The sequence below is a fragment of the Chenopodium quinoa genome, unplaced genomic scaffold, assembly GCF_001683475.1.
Source record: "Chenopodium quinoa cultivar QQ74 unplaced genomic scaffold, ASM168347v1, whole genome shotgun sequence".
NCBI lineage: Eukaryota > Viridiplantae > Streptophyta > Magnoliopsida > Caryophyllales > Amaranthaceae > Chenopodium > Chenopodium quinoa.
The window spans coordinates 1,829,288-1,854,351 of NW_018742879.1; the positions used below are offsets into that span (position 1 = coordinate 1,829,288).

General features: G+C 37.2%; 2 protein-coding genes across 2 annotated transcripts; one reads left to right on the top strand and one right to left on the bottom strand.

Moving 5' to 3' along the window:
- Nucleotides 1–1,718: 1,718 nt before the first annotated feature.
- On the top strand, nt 1,719–13,620 carry LOC110726423 (FHA domain-containing protein DDL-like). The gene is made up of 11 exons (XM_021905904.1): nt 1,719–1,941; nt 3,862–4,494; nt 5,688–5,716; nt 5,917–5,986; nt 6,442–6,499; nt 8,853–8,945; nt 11,887–12,001; nt 12,075–12,122; nt 12,797–12,842; nt 12,938–13,008; nt 13,139–13,620. The coding sequence occupies exons 2-11, from the start codon at nt 3,862–3,864 to the stop codon at nt 13,173–13,175; spliced, it is 1,200 nt and encodes a 399-aa protein (XP_021761596.1). The 5' UTR covers nt 1,719–1,941; the 3' UTR covers nt 13,176–13,620.
- A 1,279-nt stretch (nt 13,621–14,899) lies between these two features.
- LOC110726424 (peptidyl-prolyl cis-trans isomerase NIMA-interacting 4-like) lies at nt 14,900–19,794 on the bottom strand. The gene is made up of 5 exons (XM_021905905.1): nt 19,604–19,794; nt 18,081–18,230; nt 17,875–17,984; nt 15,335–15,477; nt 14,900–15,255 (listed from the first exon to the last, which is right to left on the bottom strand). The coding sequence occupies exons 2-5, from the start codon at nt 18,226–18,228 to the stop codon at nt 15,213–15,215; spliced, it is 444 nt and encodes a 147-aa protein (XP_021761597.1). The 5' UTR covers nt 18,229–18,230; nt 19,604–19,794; the 3' UTR covers nt 14,900–15,212.
- Nucleotides 19,795–25,064: the final 5,270 nt, after the last annotated feature.

The following is a 25,064-nucleotide window of genomic DNA, read 5'->3' on the forward strand; positions in this document are numbered from 1 at the left end:
GTCTGGACCTCAGGCTCGACCACAGGCCGTTTGCCCTGATTTGGTGACACAGTATCAGAAGTCATCTTAGAAGTACTCTCCCCACAGACGGCGCCAAATGTTTCGGGGTCTTTTGATGTGTCCTGCGGGAGAGTTACAATTCCAAGAATGCCCTTCGACGCCTGTGCCTGCAAAAACACGAAGACTCCTGGGGGTAGGAGCTCCGCCTCCGACGATCAAGTTAGTAAAGATACGGGAGGTAGAATGCACGTAATGTGGAAGTTACTTCTCGCGTAATGGGAGAATTCTGCAATTAATATTGCTCGGGGTAAGTGTTTTTCTTTTTGAGGAGTATTCAATGTGAACAACCAATGTTCCAACCCCCATTAATGAGGGTCCTTCCACTATTTATAGTGGGGAAGGGATGGTTTCCCTTTTAGGGTTTAGAGGACACGTGTCAGCAGAGGATTGGAGCACTGCTGACCAACGGCTGGATGCCACGTGTCACTAGGCCATTGGGCCACGTGTTTAGGGTATTTTTACCCCAAACAAAGTCCATTTAGGCTAAGTTCTTATACATTTATACCACCACTTAACCTTTCTTTTTTTCCAAGATAATTTTTACATGTTTTTTCAGCTTTCCATCCAAATAATAATACAAAAACCCTATCCAATTTCCAAGGTTGACCCTTACCCGGTGCAGGCCCAATGCGGCTGCACAGGCTCAAATTTCCTTGGGGCTTCAAATTCAAAAATGTATATATATTTTTAAGTGGGAGCCCCTGTATCTCAAATAGAGATACAATTTTTTTTTTTATATTTTTTTTATTATTTTTTTTAATCTCAAAATGACATAATTGTAAATAAGAAGAAAAGTATGAATATTTTAATATTTTTATATATATATATTTTTTTTGTCCTTTTTCTTCTTCTTTCTGCTCATCTTCTCCATCCTCCATCTTTTTCATGCTTTTCTCCATCTCCATCGTAATAGCTTGTGAACTACTACTTTCACTACCATATTTCAGCGGCTTCGCAACCTAATTAAACTAAAACCCTAATAGAAAAGGGGAAAAAGAAGGGTATGATTAACCTTTAAATGGAAGGTTGTGTCCTTCTCCATTGAAGACCTTCGCCATGTTCAATTTACCCATTAAAGTTTCTAAATATCTCCATTAACGTTTTTCAGTTCTCCATTGAAAACTTCTAATTTTGCTTGAAAATAAATATATTTTAGACAAAATTATAATATTAACCCTACCATTAACCTACAAAAAGACCACCGTGCGTCCGTGCCATGTTGAGATGATTCAATGTATCTCTAGTTGAGATACATGAATTTTTTTCTATTATTAATTGCACTTACTTATATGCACTCAATGTGGTTTAGTTGTTTGGTTTTAAAAGGTATTTGTCAAAGGTTGGCGACCTTGCCAGTTCCAATTCCTTCTAGATCGAAACTGATTTATTAACTTATATTCCTTATTTTCAACTACATTCAATTTTCTTAAACATGTAAACACTAAAATCGGTGATTTTGCATTTAGAAATGCTCGTCACGCGCATACATTGTTTTGTAATCACATGGGCATTTAAATTATAATAAGTTTGTAAGACATTAGTAATTCATAATTAACAATCCGGTCATCGACCGAGATGAAAACAAAATTAACCAAAAATGATTTTTAACCGTCGATATTACTCGGATGAGTCAGATCTAACGGTTGACATCATACGTGTAAATAATCTTCCTCCTACATTTTCAATTTTTTTTTTTTTTTTTTTATATTTTATTCTGTAGCTTCTCGCTTTTACGCTGCACCCCTCTTTCTCTTTCTTCCATTGAAGCGTACTCTGAGTTCTCCAATAAAGCGACTTCTGAGATTTCTTTCCTCCATTGAAGCATACTCTGAGCTCTTCATTGAAGCGGATTCTGAGCTTTCTATCCTCCATTGAAAAAGGGTAAAAATTTCCCAATTTTCATATATTTATTTTGTATCATGGAATATCAATTTCACAATCTGGGTTTATTTTCACACTATCGCTAATTTAATTTTCAGAATAGTTGATTAGGGTCCTTCTAAGGTAGATTATTGAACTATTGATACTACTCATGAAAGATTATAATGAGCGATTTTGTTGCAAGAATTTTGGTTTGTGCAATTTACATTGATATTCTTAAAGTAGAAGAATCTTATGTGATTTTTCGAGCCTAATGTGATAATTGAGTCAAATTTTATTGCTTATTTGTTGCATTTTTTTCGAGCGTAATCGACTACGAGTCCGTGAGCCAAGCCTTTTTGAGGCTATTGGAGCCCGAGCTGAGCTTGGGTTTTGAGTTGGGTTTATAATTACTCGAGCTCGAGCTCGGACTGACCCTGGTTTAATCTTATTGAGCTTGAGCCGTTAACACCCCTAATGATTCCCTCTAAGAAGTTAAACAATTAACTAGGCCTTAATGCCATTTAACCACATCAACCATTCGGCCTTTTATGTTAGGATGGAAAACTACGGAAATGGGACTTTTCTCCACGGAAGGGTGGTCACCCCTTTTGCCCTAGGGACGGGTCTGGCAGAGGCAATGTTTCTACTAATTGGACAGTTTTGCTTACTCCGTATAAGATTAAGAGTGAGACTTTCGAATTTATTTCATTGTTAGTGTGATGAGTTATGACTCAACATATTGGGTGTAGTGAGTTTTAATATGTTGAGTAGATCTAACCGTCTAAGTGTATTGAGTTTCGACTTTGTGGGTATTGTTAACTTGGCTCTATCAGTGTATATAGCCTGTTTAGGTGTAGTGGGCTTTGGTGGTAATTGAATCTGAGTAACCCTGTTATTTATTATAGTAACAACTTTGAATCTCAATTCTCAAGTTAGATTCACTTGAATCAGGAACTTTCACAAGCAAGCAAAAGCTTAACTTACAAAATGTCAATAAACATTTCCCTTGAACATACAATCCTAACTTTATATTTATTACAGACGTTACTGTGCTTCCCACTCTAACAGGGAGAAGGAAACAAATGGCCACTTATACTTCCTAAAGAATAAATTACTGAACTAAATTAGTTCAATAACTTGGAACCCATTTTTAAGGCCCAATATAAGTAAGCAAAATTTATCTAGTTTTTAACACACGGACTGTAATAATGAAACCGAGAAATTTATGATTGTTTTTCTTCAAACTGGGAAAAATGAAGAATAAGGGTAGGGGACATGTGATGCTAATGGTTAGAGTTTTAAAATACTACGTGGAGTATAAATTAACCTGTCACAGGTAAAATTCTCACTTAAAGTGTGAGTTTGTGACGTAAAACATGCAACTCCCATAAAGCATTAAAAGGATCGGTTACATACTAAGTACTAATATAGCATTAGCCACTATGTTAGAGTAAAATAGGATTTGATTTACATCAGGTGGATTGAATTTTGGATTCAATTTATTCATAGTGTAGTGAGCTATGCTTCTTTTGTTAAAAATGTAAACAATAGTTGTTAATAAAACCTAACAATTCTGAGTTGTAGAATGCTGGAACATAAGAGCCGAGGATACTAATTGTAATTTAAATTGTTATTGAACTATTGTATTTGACTTTGTATCTTGTTATTGGTCTACTGTGATTGGATTGCTGTAAGCTTCTCAGTTGTAGGCACGCCATCAATTTTTCATCCTCTGAATTTTACAATAGTCACCTGAACTAGCTACTGATTTTAGTCATGTGGCCATCAGTTATTTGCGTTATACACCAATTTGCCATGTTTAACATTAAAAAAAAAAAAATTCCCAGGGAACATGTATTATTTTCTTATGACGCTTCAAAAGTTCAAGTAACGTTGTGGATGTTCTCTGTTAACAGTAAATTTTGTTATGGTATGTAGATGAGTCCTTCAGTTGTTCGAAAATCTCCAGCAAGGCATCATTCATCCAGGCACTCGGTCTCCCCAGAGAGGGATCATGGTGAACCTCGCAGAAGAAGAAGATCCCCTGCCTTGAGCTCTCCTCGTAGTAGGAGCCCATCTCGTAGAGAAAGATCCCCAGCTCGTCACAGGAGCGCTCATAGGGATAAGGGTGGTTCTCCAGTGAGGGAGAGGCATTCAGGCCGCGTTAAGTCACCCAAACCAGTGAAATTGAGCTCTCCTGGGCCTAGATCTCCATCACCTAGGACTAAACGTTTAAGGAGATCTGAGGCTGAAAGGGATGCTGGAAAATCTTTAGACAGGGAACGTGAGAAAAATCTTGGTAAGGGAAATGACAAGTCTAAGCATGAGAGGAATCATAAGGAAAGGGATTCTGAGAGGGAAGTTCCGAAGGATAGAAGAGAGCGGAAATCTGACAAAGACAGAGAAAGGGAAAGAGATAGCGAAAGAGGCAGAGTAAGAGATGGTGCAGATGGTGGATCTTCTAGATCAAGACACCAGCAATCTGAGTCACCATCAGATCATCATCGTCATTGCAGCCGGCACTATTCACGGTCACCTCCACCGCCTTCTCATTCCAGAGCTCGTGATGAGGTGTCTGGTGATATCCAAACTCTGGCTTTGTTTTTGACTTAGGCTTTGTTGTTTTGATGAAAAAAAAGTGTTTGTTTTGTAAAGGGTTGAAGACATTATTTCTAAAGGTGGAAAACAGTTTTCCCAAGGGTAAAAACATTTTCCTTTTAAAAGGAAGGAAGGAATGTCACATTTTCCTCCCTACTCCTTACATCCCTTTCCTCTCATCCATCTTCTCCCTTTCACTCCCATTTTCCTTTTCCTCTATAATTTTCCTTGTGGGAAGCAAAGCAAAATTATTTTACAATTGGGTTTTCCCTTGAAAATTGTTTTCTATGGAAAAATCATTTTTACGGAAAATGTATATTATCAAAACATACAGAACCCCGATGCTTGATCATATTTCCTACTTATCTTGTGTGCTTTATTATTCACAATCTGTATATATTAATTAGTAATAATGGCAACCTCATATCCTTTACTTTCATATGTGATGTCTTTTTTGCCTACTCATACTCTGATAGGTTTGGATAATTGGTTGATTGGTAATTTGGGTAAATTTATTGCGTTGTTTAATTTTGGTGTGTATAGAATTATAGATAATTATAGTTTTATATAAAATTGTTGAATTTTGAAAATCCTGTGTTTGAGAAATAATTCTCAAATTGAATTTTTTTTGTTGTTTCAGTGATGTGCATGTGTCAATGTATATTAATAATCTCACCTCCTTTTTTCCATACCAGTACCATTCAAAATCATCAAACCTAATTGTCTCTTTAATGTATCCTTAATAGTAGAACTGAACATTCAATCTAAAGATTACTTCTTATGCTCCTAGAAATGATTAACATATTGGATCAACTCTATGATTCTAACCACTACTTAAGATTCAAGGGCTGCATAAAAGAACTCATTTTGAGAATTAGATTATGTGAGAACTGCTGAATAAGTAAAAGAACACATTTTATAAAGACTACTGAGGTTTTACTATAGATAATGAGTTACGTCTAACTAAAGATGTAACAATGAAAGATTCGTAAAGCTGGTGATTCTTAATCATTAATTTGATTAAAAATAGTCATTTTCTCGCCCAATTAGTTCCAATTTGCTGATAGGGTTGCTTATCTAATAATTTTTCTTTAATTGTGGGAGTTGTTAGATCCGGAATTTGATGCTTTATTTTATGTCTAAATTTCTTTTGGTTTCTATTTCAGGATGAAGAATATAGAGGAGCTGAACACCGGTGAGTATTTCAGTGAAAAAATTTCTTTGCTGAAAATCTTTCCAATTATTCTTCATCTGAAATCTGATGTAGATAAAAATGTTTCATTCCTTTTTCCTTTGATGGTAAAATTTATACATCACCTTGTTTTTGTTAGTTTCTCTGGAGATCATTGATTTTTTTATGTATCCTATTTCTTTTTTTTTTTTTGGCATGATTAGAGATGATGATGACGTTGATGCACTTGCAAAAATGGAAGCTACTGAACAGGCATTGACAACGAAGGAAAAGGTATACTTAGCTCAGACCTTGATATGTATTACCTGCGTCTTTTTAACTGTTCCTGTGTTCCACCTTCCTATTTGAAGTGTTTTGTTCTACAAACGTTTTTGCCTCTATGACCCTTTATCTTATTTTTGGTTTCCAAACTGTTGTACCTTTCTCTTTCTTTGTGGCCAATCACCTATCACATGGATTAATTGTAATAAACTATCCTTGTTTCTCACCATCCTAATCCTCGTGCCAAAAGCAAATGGAACAACTAAAAATTAAAAAAATGGAGGTAGTATATGCTCTATACTCTTGATGGATTATATTCTCTTATAAATTCTTTTTGAGTATCTGATTTAAAACTGCTGCTTTTTCTTATTTGGAACAAGTATCTTGCCATATGTTGTTAGTATTTTGTTGTATGATTGATTTCTTAATTTTGCTGAATCAGTTTATTATTATTGTGTTATATGCAGCAAAAACCTTCATTTGAGCTATCAGGAAAGCTTGCTGAAGAAACCAATCGAGTAAAAGGTAACTTTCAACCTCTTAATTTGATGCTTCTTTTCCTCTGGAATTTTGGTAACACATACTTTGTTTCTTGAAATTCTGGCACAGAATCGACAATCGTCAAGCTATGTAGATAGTAAACAGCCATCAGTGACATAGGCTTCTGTTTGTTGCTTTATTTACTGATAGGCAGACATCAATTCAGTGGTATAATGGTATAGAAGAATGGAAACAAAAAAAAGATAATTAGTTTGGAAGGAAGTTAGTTCTCATCTGAATTAACATTTATCAGGAATCCTGTATTTGACCAACAACACGGGCTGTAGAGTCTACAATGTATCCCGTGGCTTAGAATTCCTAAGCTCCTTTCTTGACAATTTGTACTATCTACGACTAAGATTAAAGGAAAATGGAAGAAAGCTTATAAATAGTAGGTTGGTGGAGAATGAAGTGGGAGGTCAACTCAGAAATATGAGACTGCGAGTGAAGATTTAAACAGTAGCTGGTAGGTTACCTTTTGTTTTCCTTCTTTCAGGTGGATTAGGAGTTAGAGGTGCTGTTGTGTTATGTTAGTTGGGGACAAGAGTACTGTTTGAGATGTTGTGGTGGCAACTGCCAAGCGGAGTCTAGTTGCCGAACTATGGCTTTTTGGTCTTCTTCTCTGTCCCAACTCCTGTCTCAATCATCCTTCATTGAAGATACAATTTTGTGTCAAATTATCTAAATCTTAACTTATCTGTGTGTTTCTTGGAAGCTTTGATTGGTGAGAGAGATGTTTATAGCCTAACCCACCATTAATCATCCAACAGCAGTATACATTGTGATCTTTGTGGTCGTTTGGCTTGATTTTAAGTTTTTAACTACGTATGATATTATCACCTTCAAGTGGAACAAGAATATTCTTTCCATACACCCTCTATAATCGATGAATACCGTTGTGATGAAATTTTCCGGGGGGGGGGGGGAGGGTAGGAGATTAGGAGGTGTCCTTTTCCAAATAGAATTTGGGGCTTAACATTTTGTTTTTTATACAATTAAAACTTAGCAGTTGCTAAGGTATTTTTTATTAAGGGTTGGGGGTTAATATAAATTTATCTCATTTGACTTGATTAAGCAAACTCCAAGAGAAGGTAAAGCAAAGAAATATTTTTTGTATATATTTGTTCTATCAATAATATGAAAGAAGATATGTCAGTTGAAAACCAAGACAGGTCCCCTTCTCTTAAAAAAAAAGGTCTAAAAAGGATAAGAACAGCCAAGCAAGACACCCTAAATGATAAAATTCATTCATGCCAAGATTTAGAAAAATAAAAGGAGAACATCTGCAAGCATATAGTATAATGACTAATCAGTCTGGTCAAGATCGTGTATGTTTGTACCACCCTGAGTCCCTGTCTGCCTGACTATGCCATCATAAAGATTCGCATTAGGCTTTTGGTGAAGAAAGAGTCGAAGCATTTCGGCTGTGTTCTGCAACAGCTAGCTGCTTGATGACTTGCGGGAAGGTTTGGAGAATAAATAGATGACTAGCATAGAACAGAGGAAAAAGGGGCACCCAGGAGGAAACAAAAAGGGGGGGGGGTATGCAGGGGAGGGCACATGGTGGATGAGTACTCTTGTAGTAAATTGAAGAAAAGGTTGTGTTATTCATGAGGGTGGACTTTTATGTTGAACTTTGATGCGTTTGCATATATGTTACTCCATAATCTATAGCATTTGCCTTACAGAACCAAAATACTTGTTGCAGAGTTTATATCAGAACAGCCCATTCATTCAACGTGCTAGCACTATCCACTAGTTACAGAACCATTCAAAAGTAGTTTGGCTGTTAAATGGTCAGTTTATCCACTGATTCGGGATCGGATAGATCCAATTGATAAGGGAATGAATCTTGTCTCATGATTTCTCCAACAAACACTTTTTTGTGATCAGTTTTCTACCATGCTCCTGACTTACTATGAGGGGCAATGGACCAATACCCAAATACTTAATGCATAAGGAAAACTTGGATTGATGGCTTATGAAGAGGAAACCAAATGCTTCTGAGAGTTCTAACTTCTAAGAATCAGAGCTATTCAGTATTCACATCCAGTTATCAATTTGACACTTTGGAAGAGTGGAAGATTTGCATCTGCATGAAAATTCAATGAAATGTATAGGGAACCTTTATTGTAAAACTGTGAGTAGAAATGTTTCAATTTTATCCTTGGGAGAACTGCATTGATATGCTTTCCAGATTGAATCTGGACAATGTCGGGCAATTTGTCTTTTTTATGAGAACCTTTTATGCACATCTGGGTACCTATTGCCAAAGTTATTTTTTCTTCTCATGTGATTATTTTTTTTTTAATTTTTTTTTAATTTTTTACTGTTGCAGGCATTACTTTGCTTTTCACCGAACCTCCTGATGCTCGGAAACCTAACGTAAGATGGCGTTTGTATGTTTTCAAGGGCGGTGAAGTATTAAATGGTAGGTTGGAAAGAGCTGTTCGTCTTAATCTGTATTTGATATTGGGTAATGTGGTTTTATACTGCCCTTTCTGCTTATTGCAATGCAAGCTGTCTTCTAAACTTTCTTACTTTGTTTCTTTCTATTTTGATATATTTCAGAGCCTTAATCCTATGAGAATGCTTCACAAACTAGGTTTGATCTAGAGTATTCGAAATTTCGAACTAAAAGTAACAACTTTAAAACACACAATCCTGACGTAGACAATCTATTCAGGAATTTATTCTTGAGTCACCAGTTGAGATGTTTAACATTTATATGATCTTTCTTATATCAGAAATAAAAGAATACGCTTGATCTAATCATCCTATGTTATTTAACTTCTTCCTTTCGCCAGTAAGCGTCTTGTGTAGATGACACTCTTAAATGAGCATGAGCCCTGGATAGTTAATATGGACCAATAATGTGCCATTTGGCCAAGTTTGACTCCTATGCACGTGCAGTCCAACATTAGTAGCCAAGTAAGAATGTCATAGTCAATGTCCATACTTTTGTAAACCTACGAATTATATCCTTCGTATATATATTTTTTTTCCTGCGAGTCTAGGTGCATTGACAATTGTCATCTTTCATCTCTAAAACCGTACTTGTAAAGTGGCAGTTCTTTTATAATCTTTGAGTGGAGGGGGGGGGGGTTTGCAGCATTAGGTTTTGCTTAGCAGGTAGTCACTCTTCAAAACGGCTTCTTGAATGTATTCTGAGCCCTGATCCTAATTATAAACTTTCTATATTTTCCTTGTTTTTATTTGCCTTGTAGGGTGAAATCTAGGTAAGCTGTTCCTGGAATGGATCATACTTAATTACATATTTGTTTTATCAGTTACATGTGTTTGCATCACAATATATAGTGACGGTGATCTCGGTTTCCTTATTGTTTCAATTATCATGATTATATCTGTGGCAATTTAGTATAACATATACAAGCGTGACCACTTGGGTATGAACTGAGCCAACTTTCAGCTATTTAGCTTAGCTGTACATGTAGGATGTAAGTTAAAAGCCGCTGATGGTATTTGATAGTTGAGGTCTGATGTTGGTTGAGAATATGTGTAAAGTCAATTTCTGATTTTGATTCGGAACGAGGAAGTTCCTGAGAGAATATGCCTTTGAAGATGGTGTCCAGAGACTTGGGTGGATGACTTGCTAATCTGGATGAGCGTAGTTGTTAACTTGGAAATTGGAATTGATAGAATTTGCATTCTTGTGATGTACAAGAATACGGTTAATGTAACAAATGATAAGGTACTTGAAGGCAACATAGGGATTGAGGCTTGTTGGAACTCTGGTATTGATTGGCTAGCCTTTTAGGTAGTCACACTTGATTCTTCAAGGTTAGGTAATGATTTCATCCATTAAAATGTTTTTTCTCTTTATGTTGCCTTTCACAATTGTCCTGATGGAATTTTGCTGGTGTGCTCCTTTATTGCATCTTAGGGAAGGTCCGGCTGATGTATATTGTTATTACAGTGTGCATGGACCACTTGTTGTTGAAGCTGCTTGTCAGCATGTTAGGATAGACAATTGATCTAGTAGTATGCTGTGTCTGCTTTGAACTGATTACAAGAGGGGTTGATGACATAATTTGGCTAGACGGTTAGACCATATGCTCATTTAGGATAAGATGCCCCCATCACGGATTCGCGGGTCATGTATGTGCTTAGTAGCCAGCAAATGAATCTTCTTTTGTGTGATTCTGTTTATTTGTTCACCAAATATGTTAGTTGCTTTTATTGAAAGTGGGATTATCATTCACATTTGATGTGATTCAGTTTATTAAACAAAGAAGTATCTTTTTCTTCCCTGATTTCTGCTACTAAGGATGTCTAAGCTGTGCTAATTCATAGGAAAACTATCTATAGTGGCGAGTCTATTCTGGATTCTCTCTTTAGTGGTTGAATGCAGTCTGCATAGCCGTTGTCAAAGTCAGATGGAAAGGCTACACACAACACAATCCTTGTCTTCTACCAGTTCTACGCATGATAGCTTCCAGGATCATTTCACCCTAGATTCACCACTAGAGGCACTAAAAGAATTCCTCTCTATTTCTCTAAGGACGACAGTGCCCATCATTACTGAAGCCAAATTTTTTTGCTGGCTACTGCCCTGCCTCGAGGACAAAATGGGAGTTTGGGGCCCTGTAATGCAATGAACTGATGTAAAGTGGAGGGGCATATTAGGTAGTGCAATATGATTCTGGCAGTAGACCCTTAAGGATGAATACAAGGGAGTTAGTTGGAGGAGTAATACTATAGATAAGAGAATAATAGGAAGGGATTAGCATGTTGAATATTGTTTGAGTGTTTTGGGTCAGCTTAGTGAAGCTAAATTAGGAGAGAATCCACCTTTCAAAAGTGGAATTATCATTCACATGCTGTTACATCTGCCATCAATGAAGCCTAAGCTATGCTTATTCATAGCATAATGATCCCATTTTAAGTGTACCTTTCCTACTGAGGGAGTTAGCTTCCCTACTTTCTCATCCCTACCTTATCCTTTGGCTATCTTAATATCTCATGTTAGTCCATTACAGAAGTGAAATATTCTAGTTTTATTGAGTATTGAGGAAGAAACATGCTTGGCAAGTGACATGATGCATATGCATGTCTATGAGGGTGGCTGCGTTGCATATAAAGTTAGAGCTAATTGAAAAGAACAACTTAGGTAAACTATGTTACGAGGAAGAAGACTTTGATTGAGGCCGAAAAGGGACTTGATGACAGAAAGATGGAAAATTCTTGTTAGGATCTGCTAGCTTCTTTCTTCCCTTTCAATTTTACGCTATGAAGTTACTTTTGAAAGCTCTTCATCATGCTCTCCATTCAGCATGAACTCCTATGCTAATTATGTGCTTCACTCCTTTGAAATGTGGGTCCTGATGTAATTGCATCTCAATTTTTATCAGAGCCACTTTACGTACATCGTCAGAGTTGTTACCTATTTGGAAGAGAAAGAAGGATAGCTGATATACCTACAGATCATCCGTCTTGTAGCAAACAACATGCAGTCCTTCAATATCGGTAGGTTTGTTAACATTTTTCTCCTCAACTAATCATTTGGTAAGCTACTATAACAAATTGTACTTTTGGTCAGGCAAGTTGAAAAGGAGCAACCTGATGGCATGGTGTCAAAGCAAGTAAGGTAAAGCATGTGGTCAATACTATCAGGAATTTTACATTTTTTGTACCAAAAAAAAAAAAAAAAAAAAAGACCTAGCAACTTATTTTGAAAAATAAAAAATATAGCTAATGTTTCCCATGATTTATTTTCCTTCTACGAGTACTTTTTTTTTTTTTTTAAAAAAAAAATTATTTCATTTGCTTTGCTCATGAGAAATGCCTATGGAAAGGAGCAGCATTTGTTTTAGTAATTTCATATCTGATGTTTTGTTGTTAACTTTATTAAATTTAAGCTGGAAAGTGCAAAATATCTTATTTTCAAAAATATAACTGCTTGCATGCTACTTGAAGAACTTTATTCAATTTGCTCAATTGCTCAAATATAGGATGAAAATGAATTTGCCCTATTAATTTTGAATTATTTGAACAAGCTAATTTTGGAAATCATTATTTATTCTTATCAGCAGAGTAAATAACAATACTCCATTAATTTTTTTCTTGTATTTCCCATTGGTAAATTTCAAAAAGTCTTCTTTCTAATAGCACATTTTTTGTACAGATTTAAACCTATTTTATTTTTAAATTCCAATTATTAATGTATGAAGTGCACAATTTTTTATGGTTTCCACTATCAGAAAGTGTATCAAATGCACATTTGTGTATGACTTCCTATATCTTAAACTTGTTATTAAACAGGCCATACTTGATGGACCTTGGAAGCACCAATAAGACCTTCATTAATGTAAGCTATTCTTTATATTTTAAACCCTTCATTACCTGTGATATTTGATAATGTTTGCTAAGTAGCTTGACTTAGTTTGCTGCATTGAATCACAGGAGAATCCTATTGAAGCTCAACGTTATTATGAGCTCTTTGAGAAGGATACCATAAAATTCGGCAATAGCAGGTAAGTTGTAACATGATTTTCACAGCAATCATTCTCAGTTCCCATTCCCATTCCCGTTTCCTCTTTATATTAAAACTAACTTGAAAAATGTTTGTTTCATGACCTGATTATCTAATATGGGTTTCTGCAGCCGAGAATATGTACTGCTACATGAGAACTCAAATTAGTTATTCTGCTTCAGCTCTCAGTTGGCGGTTGATCAACCAAAATGTACACGAATATATCCTGGGATCCTCTTCCTGCGAATATTTCTTGCCCATTTCTTGGTTCATTTTGGCCATCTTTCTTTGGACTGGGTTTCTGTTGAATTTCAAAACTTGGAAGGGCCTATTCTGTAAGAGAACCTTCATTCCCGGAGTTAGATTATCAAATGTTGGATGAGTTAGTCCCCGTATATAATTATGGAGTATAATTTGACCTACTTTCTGTTAGTGTAGTGGAAATTGCTATGATGCAGTATGGTGCTTGTTACAAACATTCCGGTGATGCTTTTCATTTTAAATTCTGTTGGAACTAATCACTGGTCTTCAAAGTCTCCTTGTCACTTGTTAGTAAGAGTTTGTTCTAAAGATCTTGAATAAAATATTAGGAGCATTTTTTCTTTAAATCTTATTTTGCAGAAGTATTGCATGACCTATTTACATTTTGTGTGAGACTCAATTAAAACTTCGATCAGCAAATCGTTGTCTTTATTCTAACTAAAGCCTATGATTTCAATATTTCCATATCATAATTTCTTTGCTGTAGCACTAAGCTTGGCTAGCTTGTGGCATGTGGGCAATTCATTTATTGCATCGATTACAGTCTTGACAAGAGATGGTAGTAGGAAAAATTAACTACAATTGGCAAATTTTTTGACCAACTAATGTCTCGTCAATTTATTTATTTATTTTTACCAGGAAACAAATACTTATCACTAAAATTCAATATCAAGGTTATCTATTATTTATTTTTTACACAAGGTTTTAGGACAAGTCCGGTCTTGAACTTTATGTTTGATCATTGCACATAGCTTTGTGTAAGGTTGATTGTGGTTAGGAAAACAAATAGACAATGTGTTAGAATCCGTCTCTTTCTCTATATATCCCCCTTCCTTTTTCCTTGTATTTTCCTTATGTAGTATCTTCTACGTCTTTCTTTTTGCTTTCTAGGCTCTAGAGGAAATTATTGTGTTACTATAGTTCCAGCGTTCACTAGTATTTAACCATGTAATCAATATAAAGCTCTTTATGGGGCGAATGGTTGAATGAATGAAAGCTCCTATCCGGTTGCCTTTGCTTTAAGACTTGTGTGATGATTTAAGCCTTTATAGATATTGTGCTTGCCTTGTTTTAAAGCCTCCCCACCAAACCAAGAGAACCTCAAAAGACGCCTTCCTTATTGTCGGTCCCGCTTGTGCCCGCTTCGAAATATCGGCCGTCACAAGCCCGACTCAGCACTCGTTGTTGACGAGTGCTTCGTTGAGATACCTTTGGTCCGTGCTGCTGTGTGCCACGAACCCCCTTCGCTCTAGGCTTGCATCCTTGTCGTCAATAGACAAGTGCGCGCCGCACGATCCAGTGTCCAAACTCTCGGACCGTGACACGATGACTCAGATTTCAATCATGTTCAGTTCGAATTTTTTTCAAGCCATATATGGGTTTAGGTCAAGTAAATTTAAATTAAGTTCGAATCAAATACATATCAGTAATTCATTCTGGTAAATCAATCTTGTACAGGTATAGTTTAGACAGATTCTCGACTGTTGATACTGTATTCTATACAATCTCTGGTTGATGTACAGGATATTCGAGTATGTTGTAATGTGATCTTAGACATGATGCTTGATTGTTTATTCTGCAGTGTGTAGAATTTCTGGCTGATATGTGGGATATTCGGGTATGTAACGATGTGATCTTAAACACGCCCTCCCTTATAAATCAATCTTTGGTCCAATATTAATCCTTATTGATTACAAACCAGTGAACATAAAACGGAAAATCAGAATCTGTAACCACATGAAGAATAGCGAGAAATCATGTCACAAGCCAATAGCCAATATGTATGATATATATCACAACTTGTTCAAGCAAATATCCAGTTTAAACTTCCATGGTCTACCATAGGGTACCATAAGGCATCTGTTGGATAGTTATATCAAAAGATAGTTATTTCCAGCAGCACAATCATCATTTTAGATGAAAACACGATGCTGGCAAGTTCCATTAGCCCCTTCGACCTTCACACAATACAATGTGGTAACCATGCCTGAATCATCAAAAATAGGGATAATTTCAGAGGGTGAAGTAGTTAAAAGCAAATAAGAATTAAGTTTCAGATGATTTACGTAGATTTGAAAGGTGGACTGGTTGCTCCTATAGCAGTGCTGAAAGCAACCTCCTGAAATGGGCCAGCCATCTTCCCTCGTGGGAACCATCCAAGGTCCCCGCCCCGTTTGGCAGAAGGACATTCCGAGTATTGAGTAGCTAACTGTCCCAAAAAAAAAAAAAAAGGCAACAGTGAAGTCTAAGGAGTACAGAAATACATTACAAGATATCGATGCACATTTTGTCAAATTTTAATACAAATCAAATACTTTGAAAAGGGTTTGTTTGGCCAAGCTTCTAAAGATAGCTTCTAGTTCTTAAACGTAATACATCCAAAAAAAATGGCATTTGCAAGAAACCCATCAACTTCTGTTTGGCAATGCAAAGGTTTTCTCTAAACTTCTAGGAAATAAAACACTGTAAAAGGTTCAATTTTCCAGAGGTTTTATCTTTACTTAGAATATGAAGAAAACAGGTAACAACACAATACCAGAAAAACTGCCATGAACCTGTATACCCATGGTGAAGCACCTATGCAAGCACCACTTCTTCCCCAAAAATATACCTAAACTCTTCAAACCATATGTTGTGATCATTTCAAAGTAAATGCCACTATATATGTCAGAATAAATTGAGTTTCATCACCTCACCCAGCTAGAAATATCTTTACATAACAATAACTACCACATCTAAAGGCGTTATCTTTCACAAAACTACATCTCATGGTTTCTTCTTTCTTCCATTATATGACAAATGGCATCTTGCCTCATATACATGTTCAAATGACAATTTGTTTGTAATGTTTGGTTAATTTTAAAAATTTAGAGAGACAAGAAAGAGACATCGATACACAAATTCAAGAAAACGGTTTACTTATGTCAGGCATCAATCACTAATTCAATGAGAAATCTATTCTTTTTTTGACAGAACTATGTAATAGACTAACCTAAGGAGGGGTAGTATGGGTATTCTAGTAATATAATAGTAGGTTAGAGTCCTTAGCTTTAGTGTTTAGTATATATAGAGAGAGAGTAGAAAGAAGAGGGGAAGCAGAAATTTGTATTGAGGGAAACCTTAGAGAGTCATGGCCTAAAGCCATTTTGGAGAGTTGTGAGCTAACCTCACTCTTTTAGAGTAATAGCCTTAAGCATTAACTCATCCTTTGTAACCCTTCCACCATTTATCAATCAATCTTGAAGCTTTCATCTTTATTACTTGCATTATTAAATCAGAAAATAGTAAGCCAGAAAATCAGTTCATTACAAACTATTAAAAATCAATTGTAAGTCCACAGGTCACATACATTTTCATAGACTGAGATACACGCATTTTGAATTCAAAAATAATTCCTTCCCTCCTTCACCTCCCCTCTCCGCGGACTTCCCTCAGCTTGTGGGTTATAGTGGCTTTTTTTTTTTTTTTTTTTTTTTTTTTTTTTAGCGTATGGGGCACTCGAGTAGTGGCTTTAAACTTCACATTTGTATAGTACTCAAACATAATGTAAATATCCGACTAGCAGAAAGGAGCATGTAAAAATTCAAACCTTATTTCCGAAGGGACGGGGTTGACTACATGAACCAATAATCTATCTCACCGTCTCACATGGTCATCTATAAAAAAGATACTTTTCCTCCATTCGCTTCTATGAGTTCTATACAGTGCTAGCTCTTAAAAAACACTTTCATATCAGTTTTTACTCCTCTATCAGCTTTAATCTAAGTCATTTTAGGTCTCCATCGACTTCTTTTGAACTCTCCATTATCCCAACGCTCAACCTTTACACACCCCACAGGTCGACATCTCAAATGCCCAAATGAATGGAGTTGATTCACCGTTATCTTGTCATCAGTATCCTCGACCTCAACTCTAAATTTCCTCCAAACCGGTTCTTAATCCAATACCTCAAGATTTTCCCACACACTCATCTCAACATACTCATCTATGCTACATTCAACTTCTAACGCTCCTTAAATGCCACCCGTATAATGTAGGTTTGTAAAATTTTCCTTATTACCTTAGAGGCATGCTACAACGCTTAAAACCATGTCATTGTTCATCATTTGCCCAGACTTAATTCCATGACTTACATCATGATATAAATAGGTATTGTTTGCTTTGTTGACAGATTGACAAATTCTTTAGTGTATCAATTGAAATATGAAGATTTGTTTTCAATCTTCCAATGTGTTCTGTAATTACTGACGTCAATCATAAAATTCTGATGTTATTACTCTAGTTTGGTTAAAAAGTTAATGGTATTGCAAGGGAACTAGAATTTCGCATGTCAATCACTGGGACAAGAGAAAAAATAGTGTTTGCAATCCAAATATAGTTCCTCTTGCAACTAATTTGAGATTACAACCTTTTTCAGCTCCCCCCCTCCTTTTGCATAGCTAGCACTGCCAGCAAACAGTCTCGCTAATCGCTATCATACTCAGCACAAGTTTCCACTGACCACCATTACTCATGACATGATGATAAGATTGATAACCACATCAAGCTTGTGCATTACTTTAAAACTGGCAAAAACTTAAATCTTTAACAGTTTATTTGAACATACCTTTCCAAACTCAGCTGGTGGAACCTTATCCCCAGTGTCAAGCCAACCTTCTTGAAGTTTTTGGTATACTTCATTAATTTTCCCTTGCTTCTCACATAATATATGCCTAGCTGAAAAAGGTAACCAAAACACAAGTTCAGCAATAGTGAAAGTGATATTACGCACTAGGTGAAGATAAAAGGAAAGAGTAGGGGAATGCAGCCTACCTTTGACAAAATTGCAAGTTCCAAGCTTGTCTCCCTTACCACCTTTTGAACCACCCTTATCCTTTGAAGCACCCTCATCGCTGCCACCAGCTGCTTGTTTTCCCTTACCTTTACCCGCAGGCTCCTTTTTCTTTGCGTCCTTTCCCATAACTGAGGTGATGGCAAAAACAGAAAATGCATTAAATTGATAAAGGAGTCGCGAATATCTTTCAAATACATTAATTTAAATATTCACTTCTGCTAATTAATTACCACCAGTCCAGTTGTCTGCCTATACCTATAGAGGAATTTAAAATAATTTGAAAAGTACTTTTGTATAGAGTTAAAGACAATCACTTAATTAACATGTTTTATAATTGTAAAGCACAAGGTAAAGAGAAATGCAAAGTACGACCATGTCAAGATCATTTTTGTAAATGTTGGCCGAAATTCGCTCTCAGTAACCATGACGATCCCCTTCCTAAATCAGATGTTGCCCTTACAAAGATCATAGTAATATCTATTGTGTTGTCAGCTTAAAGCTGGATAAGTCCAAGTAGAGAGAGTGACACTGATGATGCCAGAGGGTAAGTATCTTCCAAAGTTAGCACACATACTCAAGCTAACTCATCTCCCGGCATATAAGAAGCTAGCTCGGAAGACTGCTCCTTTTACTCTAATTAGCAAAATATTATTCTTCAAGAAGCACAAAAATTAGCAATCACCAATTATGTTATAACATCGACAAACAATGAAATAAAAAAGGGTCTTATCTAAAAGGTACCGCTACACTTGTCCAAATTCAATTTCAAATCAATAACACCAAAACAACCCCCCCCCCCCACCACACACACACAACAACAACAACAACAAATTGTAGGGCACTTATCCTATACCCAAGCGTACATCCTCCTACTTGTACGGAGAGAAGAATGTGAGAGGGTATAAAATTACACTCGGGTGTAGGATGGAAATTGCGCGCAAACGGGATCACACAAAACTCAGTTTCTACAATAAATACATAAAATTTATCATTGCACTTATTTTTTTAAAAAAACCTTTCAATATTAAAAAAGTTGGAATAATTCCTTAATCGAAGTATCATTGTTTTAACATCAAAAGCCCATTAAAGATAAATAGCTAACTGTGACTCTGCGAGTGTTAGCACTATTGCTACCATCTAAGCAATCAGAATTATCACAAATTACGGGTACACCATCGACAATTATATATCCCCAAAAATCTCAGAATCAACCAAAAATTGATTAATTGGGTAAGCAAAGATCAATTGAAGCAATCTAGGAGATGGTTTGATTTACAATTTATTAATGCAAATTAATGCCAAAGCAGTTAACATGAATAATTTAATGATTTATTTTTGTAAAAACCACCAAATAAGAATATAGACAAGGTAAGACAACAATAATATACAAACCCAATTGAAAAAAATAAAAAAAAAATGAACCCAAAAAGAATCATCCATGGTAATCAAAATCTAAGGATATCTAAATGAAAAAAGTGACAAGGGGGAAGAAAGGTCAAACCTTTACAAGAAGAATGAAGAGGTTGAAAGAGAAGAAGAGGAAGAAAGCAGAGTTTTGTGTGCTTTTAGTCGCGCTTTGCAGAGTTTTCAGGGGATGAGGGGGTTTTAGCTTTCAATTGACGAAGGAATATTTTGTTGGGTGATAAATTGATAATGTAGGTTGAAAAATTGAAAGTTTGAAACTAATAATCAAAACTTCTTGATTTTTTTTTTTATTTATTTATTTTCTCAAAGGGAAATCAAACTTTCCTGATGTTTTCAAGACAATCCCAAAAAAAAAACAAAAACAATCCCAACTTTAAAGGTCCATTTGGCATTATTATGGTTTTCTATATTTTTTTTAAAAAAAAAAAAATTAATTACTTTTAATCTACATTTTCTTAAAATAGTTTTTTTGACAAATAAAAAAGGTAATTTACATGTGTCGCTATCTAATTGGTTATTTTTTATAACAAAAAAATCTGAAAATTAGTCATTCCCTTCTTCAATCCCCCATCTAAAACTTGAACCAACCTCCTCCATGTCTAACCTCCCTTTCGTGCTGACTCGACTCATCCCCACAACCCCCACGAAAAACCCTAGAAACCCCTACCTTCCCCCACCCCCAAAAGTCCCAACCGCCCCTCTCCCTACCCACAAAACCCTTGTTGCTAGGATTTTGGGGGTGGGGGGAGGGGTAGTTGGGAGTTTCGTGGGTGAGGGAGGGATTTCTAGGGAGTTTCGTGGGGAGGGAGAGGGGCTTTGGGGATGGTGTTTTGGGGGGGCTAATGATAGGGGTGGGGGAAAGGGCGGAGAGCGGAGAGCGGGCAAAAAAGGGGGGCTGGCTAGGCGCCGCCAGGATTGAGGGTGGGGGAGGGCTCAAAGCTCCGGGGCAGATGGTTGGTTGGCTGGGGGATGGGGAGGTCATAAAAAAAAAATTTAATTCATTAGGTTTTATTCAGTCACAAAGTTTCATATGTGGCTGGGCACACCGTGTGGGTGTGGTTACTCGGTCCGTCAGGAATTACTCGGTTAGAGTTTTGGTGTGTGTAAACCGGTCACACAGAAAACGCAATGTTATTAAATTATTTAATTTGGAGTTATTTTAAATAACCACAGTTAAAGTTTTGATTATGAGTTTAATTTAATTGTTTAACAATTTTATCCAAAAAAAAAATGTTAACCGATCATCAAGATTGTAGGTAAATTAAATTGTTTAAAACGGATACCCCCAAAGTTTGTATTATTCAAAAATAACCAAAAAATTGACTTGTTTTTAGCGAGCCGCTTAAAGTTCGTATTTTTTGACAATTAAAATAAATAAATAAATAAATAAACACCAGCCCGACAACCCCCACAATCCACTCCAAAGTTGGAATTATTTTAAAATAATCGAAAGTTGAGATTATTTCAAGTAAATCGCCCAAGGTTGGAATTATTAAAACAATTTTTCCTAATTTTTTTTTATCATATGCGATATTGCTAGAGATATTGCAATTTGTATATTCTAATATTTTTTTTTGAACAATGTATTTTATAATATTATTTGTTCATAAATTTTACTAAAAAAGAAACAAACAAACTGAAATAAAAAAGTGCAAAATAGAAACCGGCGTTGACGAGCCTTAACCGCCAGCCAGTGAGCAGGAGCTACCCAAGATCTAGGAACCTTTCGAATTCTGCAAGCAGCGAAATCCCTCAGAGCTAACCTAATTTCCTGAAGCAACCACGAGCAGTCTATATCATCAGAACGAGACCCACAAAGCAGGGAGACCAGCGTAGCACGATCTGAATAAAGGAAGACCTTCCCATAACCCCTTTGTGAAGCCTACCAAAGAGCCCACAAACACACCTGTAACTCTGCCTGAAGAGCTGAAGAAGTACGACAAGGCCGTGAAACCCCACCCAAGACTATATCAGAAGACATATCTCGAAAGATCCAACCAGCACCAACATTATTACCTAGGCCATCCCAGGCACCATCAAAAATCAAGCAAACATCCAAAGACTCATGCCCAAGACCCCTCAACCAACCCAACGAAGGAACAAGAAAGCGAATGGAAAAATGACCTTGACAGGTCAACTGGGCAACCACAGAGGAGAACAGCCTGTTTAAGACGGGAGAACCATTCATCCTCCTTATAAGAAGTGGAGACAGGAGAGTAAACCGCGTTCCGGAAGACATAATGATTACGAGTCAGCCAAACAGCCCAGAGCAAGGAGAGGAAAGAGAAAAGAGCATTCCAATTCATAGCTTTAGCAAAACCAGAAATCAACTCCATAACCCAACGCTCAAAAGGTTGAATAAGGGGAAAAGTGAGCTCAAACCTTAGAGGAACATCATTAAAAAACTGACTAATAAAGGAACACTCCCTAAACAAATGTGTCGGATTTTTCGGGTGTTGATGACAAAACACACGTAAGGGATTAACAGGAACCCCATGCTGATTAAGAGTCGAAAACAGAGGTAGAGCATTGTGAAGCAGTTTCCAAACAAACAGTTTCAATTTGGGGAGAATCGATAAACCCCAAAATTGCTTCCACCAAATTACAGGGACGAGCTCACTAACAACAGCGATAGCCGAACAACGAACAAGCATAGCATAGGCTGATTTTGTGGAAAACATACCATCTCGAGTATGCTTCCAGTAAACAAAGTCATCCATCGGCAGAAGAGGACGATTCACAGAGAAAATATGGAGATCTGTAGAATTATCGAAGAACCGATGGACTAACGTAGGATCCCACGCGTAAGTACGCGGATTGATAATGGAAGAAAAATGAGTCGGAAGATTTGACTTAACCAAACCACTTTTGAACTGCACAGGCCCCCAGGAGCCCAAACATCATCGATTAGACGAACTTGTGAGCCGTTGCCTACCTTCCAAGCTAAACCATAAGCTAGAGTAGACATACCAGCCGACAAACTGCGGCATCCCCAAGAAGAGCGCAAAATTCTTCCTGGACTTAGAGAATTAAGCAAGGGATACTTCGCAAACAAGACCCTGGAAGCCAAAAGCTGAGGATTACATCGGAGTCTCTAACATTGGCGAGCAAGCAAAGCTATATTGAAATGCTCGAAACTATGAATACCCAAACCACCCAGACCTTTAGGAAGGTGCAATAAGGACGTAGACCAGAAAGCCGAACCTCGAGCTGAAGGTGAAGACTTCCAATCCACCAAAAGAGAGCCAACATGTGATCGATACGTTTGGTGACCATAGAAGGAACATGGAAAACTGATAAGATGTGATTAAAAGAAGTCACCAACACAGAATTAATGATCACCAATTTAGCTGCAGCAGATAGTCCCACAGAAGTAAATTTCGACAACCGATGAGAGAACTTTTCAATAAGAAACTGAACTCGAAAACCTTATCGCGACCCAAATCAACAAGAGTTCCCAAGTAATTACCAAGGGAATCCTTTCATTGAAGTTGTAAACTCCTGGACAAGAATTCCTTATAATCCAAAGGGGTATTAGGACTGAACTTGACAAAGGACTTCTGCAAGTTAATCATTTGGCCGGATTTATCACAAAAATCCATAAGAAGCAGTGTTTTTGGGGTTTTTTGATGTGTCTTGCTGGAAAGTTACAACACCGAGACTGACCTCCGGTTGCCTGTACCTGCAAAACCACGGAGACTCCCAGGGGTGGGAGTTCCGCCTCCGACGATTAAGTTAGAACGCGTATGAGGAGTATAGTGCGGAATGTAAATACTTCTCTCTGATTCAGAGAGAATTCTGCAATGAATATTGCTCGGTTTTTGTGTGGATTGAATGTGTATTCAATAATGAATCCCCCATAAATGAGGATGGTTCCTCTATTTATAGTGAAGGGGATCAGCTCCCCTTCTAGGGTTCAGGTGACACGTGTCAGGAGAGGGTTGGATCCCCCTGGGCCTCTCTGAGGCTGACACGTGTCAGCAGGCCATTGGGACACGTGCTGCATTAGCATTTGGTCCATTTGTCAAGGGTACTTTTACCCCCAAACATTAGCCCCTCGGAAGGAGTAATCTCTCTTTTAAGAGAGATTGTTCCTTCCGAATAGGAGACCCCTTGAGCCTCTTTGGTCGGTATTTGTCTAGTTCAATTAGGGAGGAATTTGATTGACTTGGAAAATTTGATACTTGGAACGGTATGACATTTTCCAAGTTAATCAAATCATAATAATGATTGTCGCTGAACTAGACAAATGTCGACTCTTATTGCTTTTAGCCCCTCTATGCTAATAGCAACAGATCAGGTGGACTGTCGACCATCAAGCGGGAGTTAGCGCGCAATATTATCTAGCCATTGGCCTCAATTTGATCATCCGGCCATTGGCCTTCGATTGATCATTCCGGCCATTGGCCTTCGATTGATCATTCCGGCCATTGGCCTCAATTTGATCATCCGGCCATTGGCCTTCTATTGATCATTCCGGCCATTGGCCTTCGATTGATCATTCCGGCCATTGGCCTCAATTTGATCATCCGGCCATTGGCCTTCGCTTGATCATTCCGGCCATTGGCCTCAATTTGATCATCCGGCCATTGGCCTTCGCTTGATCATAGAGCAATGTACCACCCAAATGGGAGATGCTCTCTGCGACGAATTCACCCAAATGGGCATTGCCGGACGCCTCCTCCTGCTGGAGCAGACGGATTGTTTAAATTTTGCTGCTTGCACATTGCACATCAGTTGATTTAGGCGGCAATGCCTTAACCCAATTGAGCTATGCTTCAACCCATATACATACAGTCGGCTTTAATGGAGTAAAATATGCGCGACCAGAGCTGATCATGACGTTGTAGAGTATGCAACCACAGGCAGTTGCAATGGTGCAACACCTGCGACACTTGTGCAGGCAACATTTATACATGAGGAAAGACTTCAAACTCTACCAGCGCAGAAAGGCGTCCAGCCCCACACTCGGTCATTACTCATGGCATTTCATGAGGTTGCAGTGACCCATATACATACGGCCATACATACGACCAATCTATTTGCTTCGAAGCGACGCTTGAAGCCACGCTTGTGCTGACACACGGAGGCCGGCTGTTTCAAATGCTTAGCTTCAAAGACTTGCGATAATGCCATTAAGTATCCGCTGCTCATTGATCATTGCTCCCACAGCTGGCTTTCAATGGTGTGGCGAGAGTATCACCCAACCGGGCAGCTCATGGCTCAAACCACATACTTACAGCCGGCCTAGCAAGGATGCTCCCACAACCCTTTGAAATCATTATTTTAATCAAATCATTATATCAATCATAATAATGATTTGATAAATCGTTATTATAATCAAATAATTATATCAATCATAATAATGATTTGATAAATCATTATTTTAATCAAATCATTATTTTAATAACAATAATGATTCTCATGATTATGCCAATACTTCAGCATGCTTGTTGGGAATTGTAATAACGAGACTCTACTCATGCATATACAGCCGTATTATTCTTGCCGGATGCATGGTTTGGGCTGGGGGCGTC

Coding starts and splice junctions, on each gene's coding strand:
- LOC110726423 (XM_021905904.1), top strand. CDS start 3,862: ATGAGTCCTTCAGTTGTTCGAAAATCTCCAGCAAGGCATCATTCATCC. Junction 8,946..11,886: donor GGGCGGTGAAGTATTAAATG/GTAGGTTGGAAA, acceptor AATTTTTATCAG/AGCCACTTTACGTACATCGT. Junction 12,002..12,074: donor CATGCAGTCCTTCAATATCG/GTAGGTTTGTTA, acceptor ACTTTTGGTCAG/GCAAGTTGAAAAGGAGCAAC.
- LOC110726424 (XM_021905905.1), bottom strand. CDS start 18,228: ATGGGAAAGGACGCAAAGAAAAAGGAGCCTGCGGGTAAAGGTAAGGGA. Junction 17,985..18,080: donor AACTTGCAATTTTGTCAAAG/GTAGGCTGCATT, acceptor TACCTTTTTCAG/CTAGGCATATATTATGTGAG. Junction 15,478..17,874: donor CACCAGCTGAGTTTGGAAAG/GTATGTTCAAAT, acceptor TTTTTGGGACAG/TTAGCTACTCAATACTCGGA.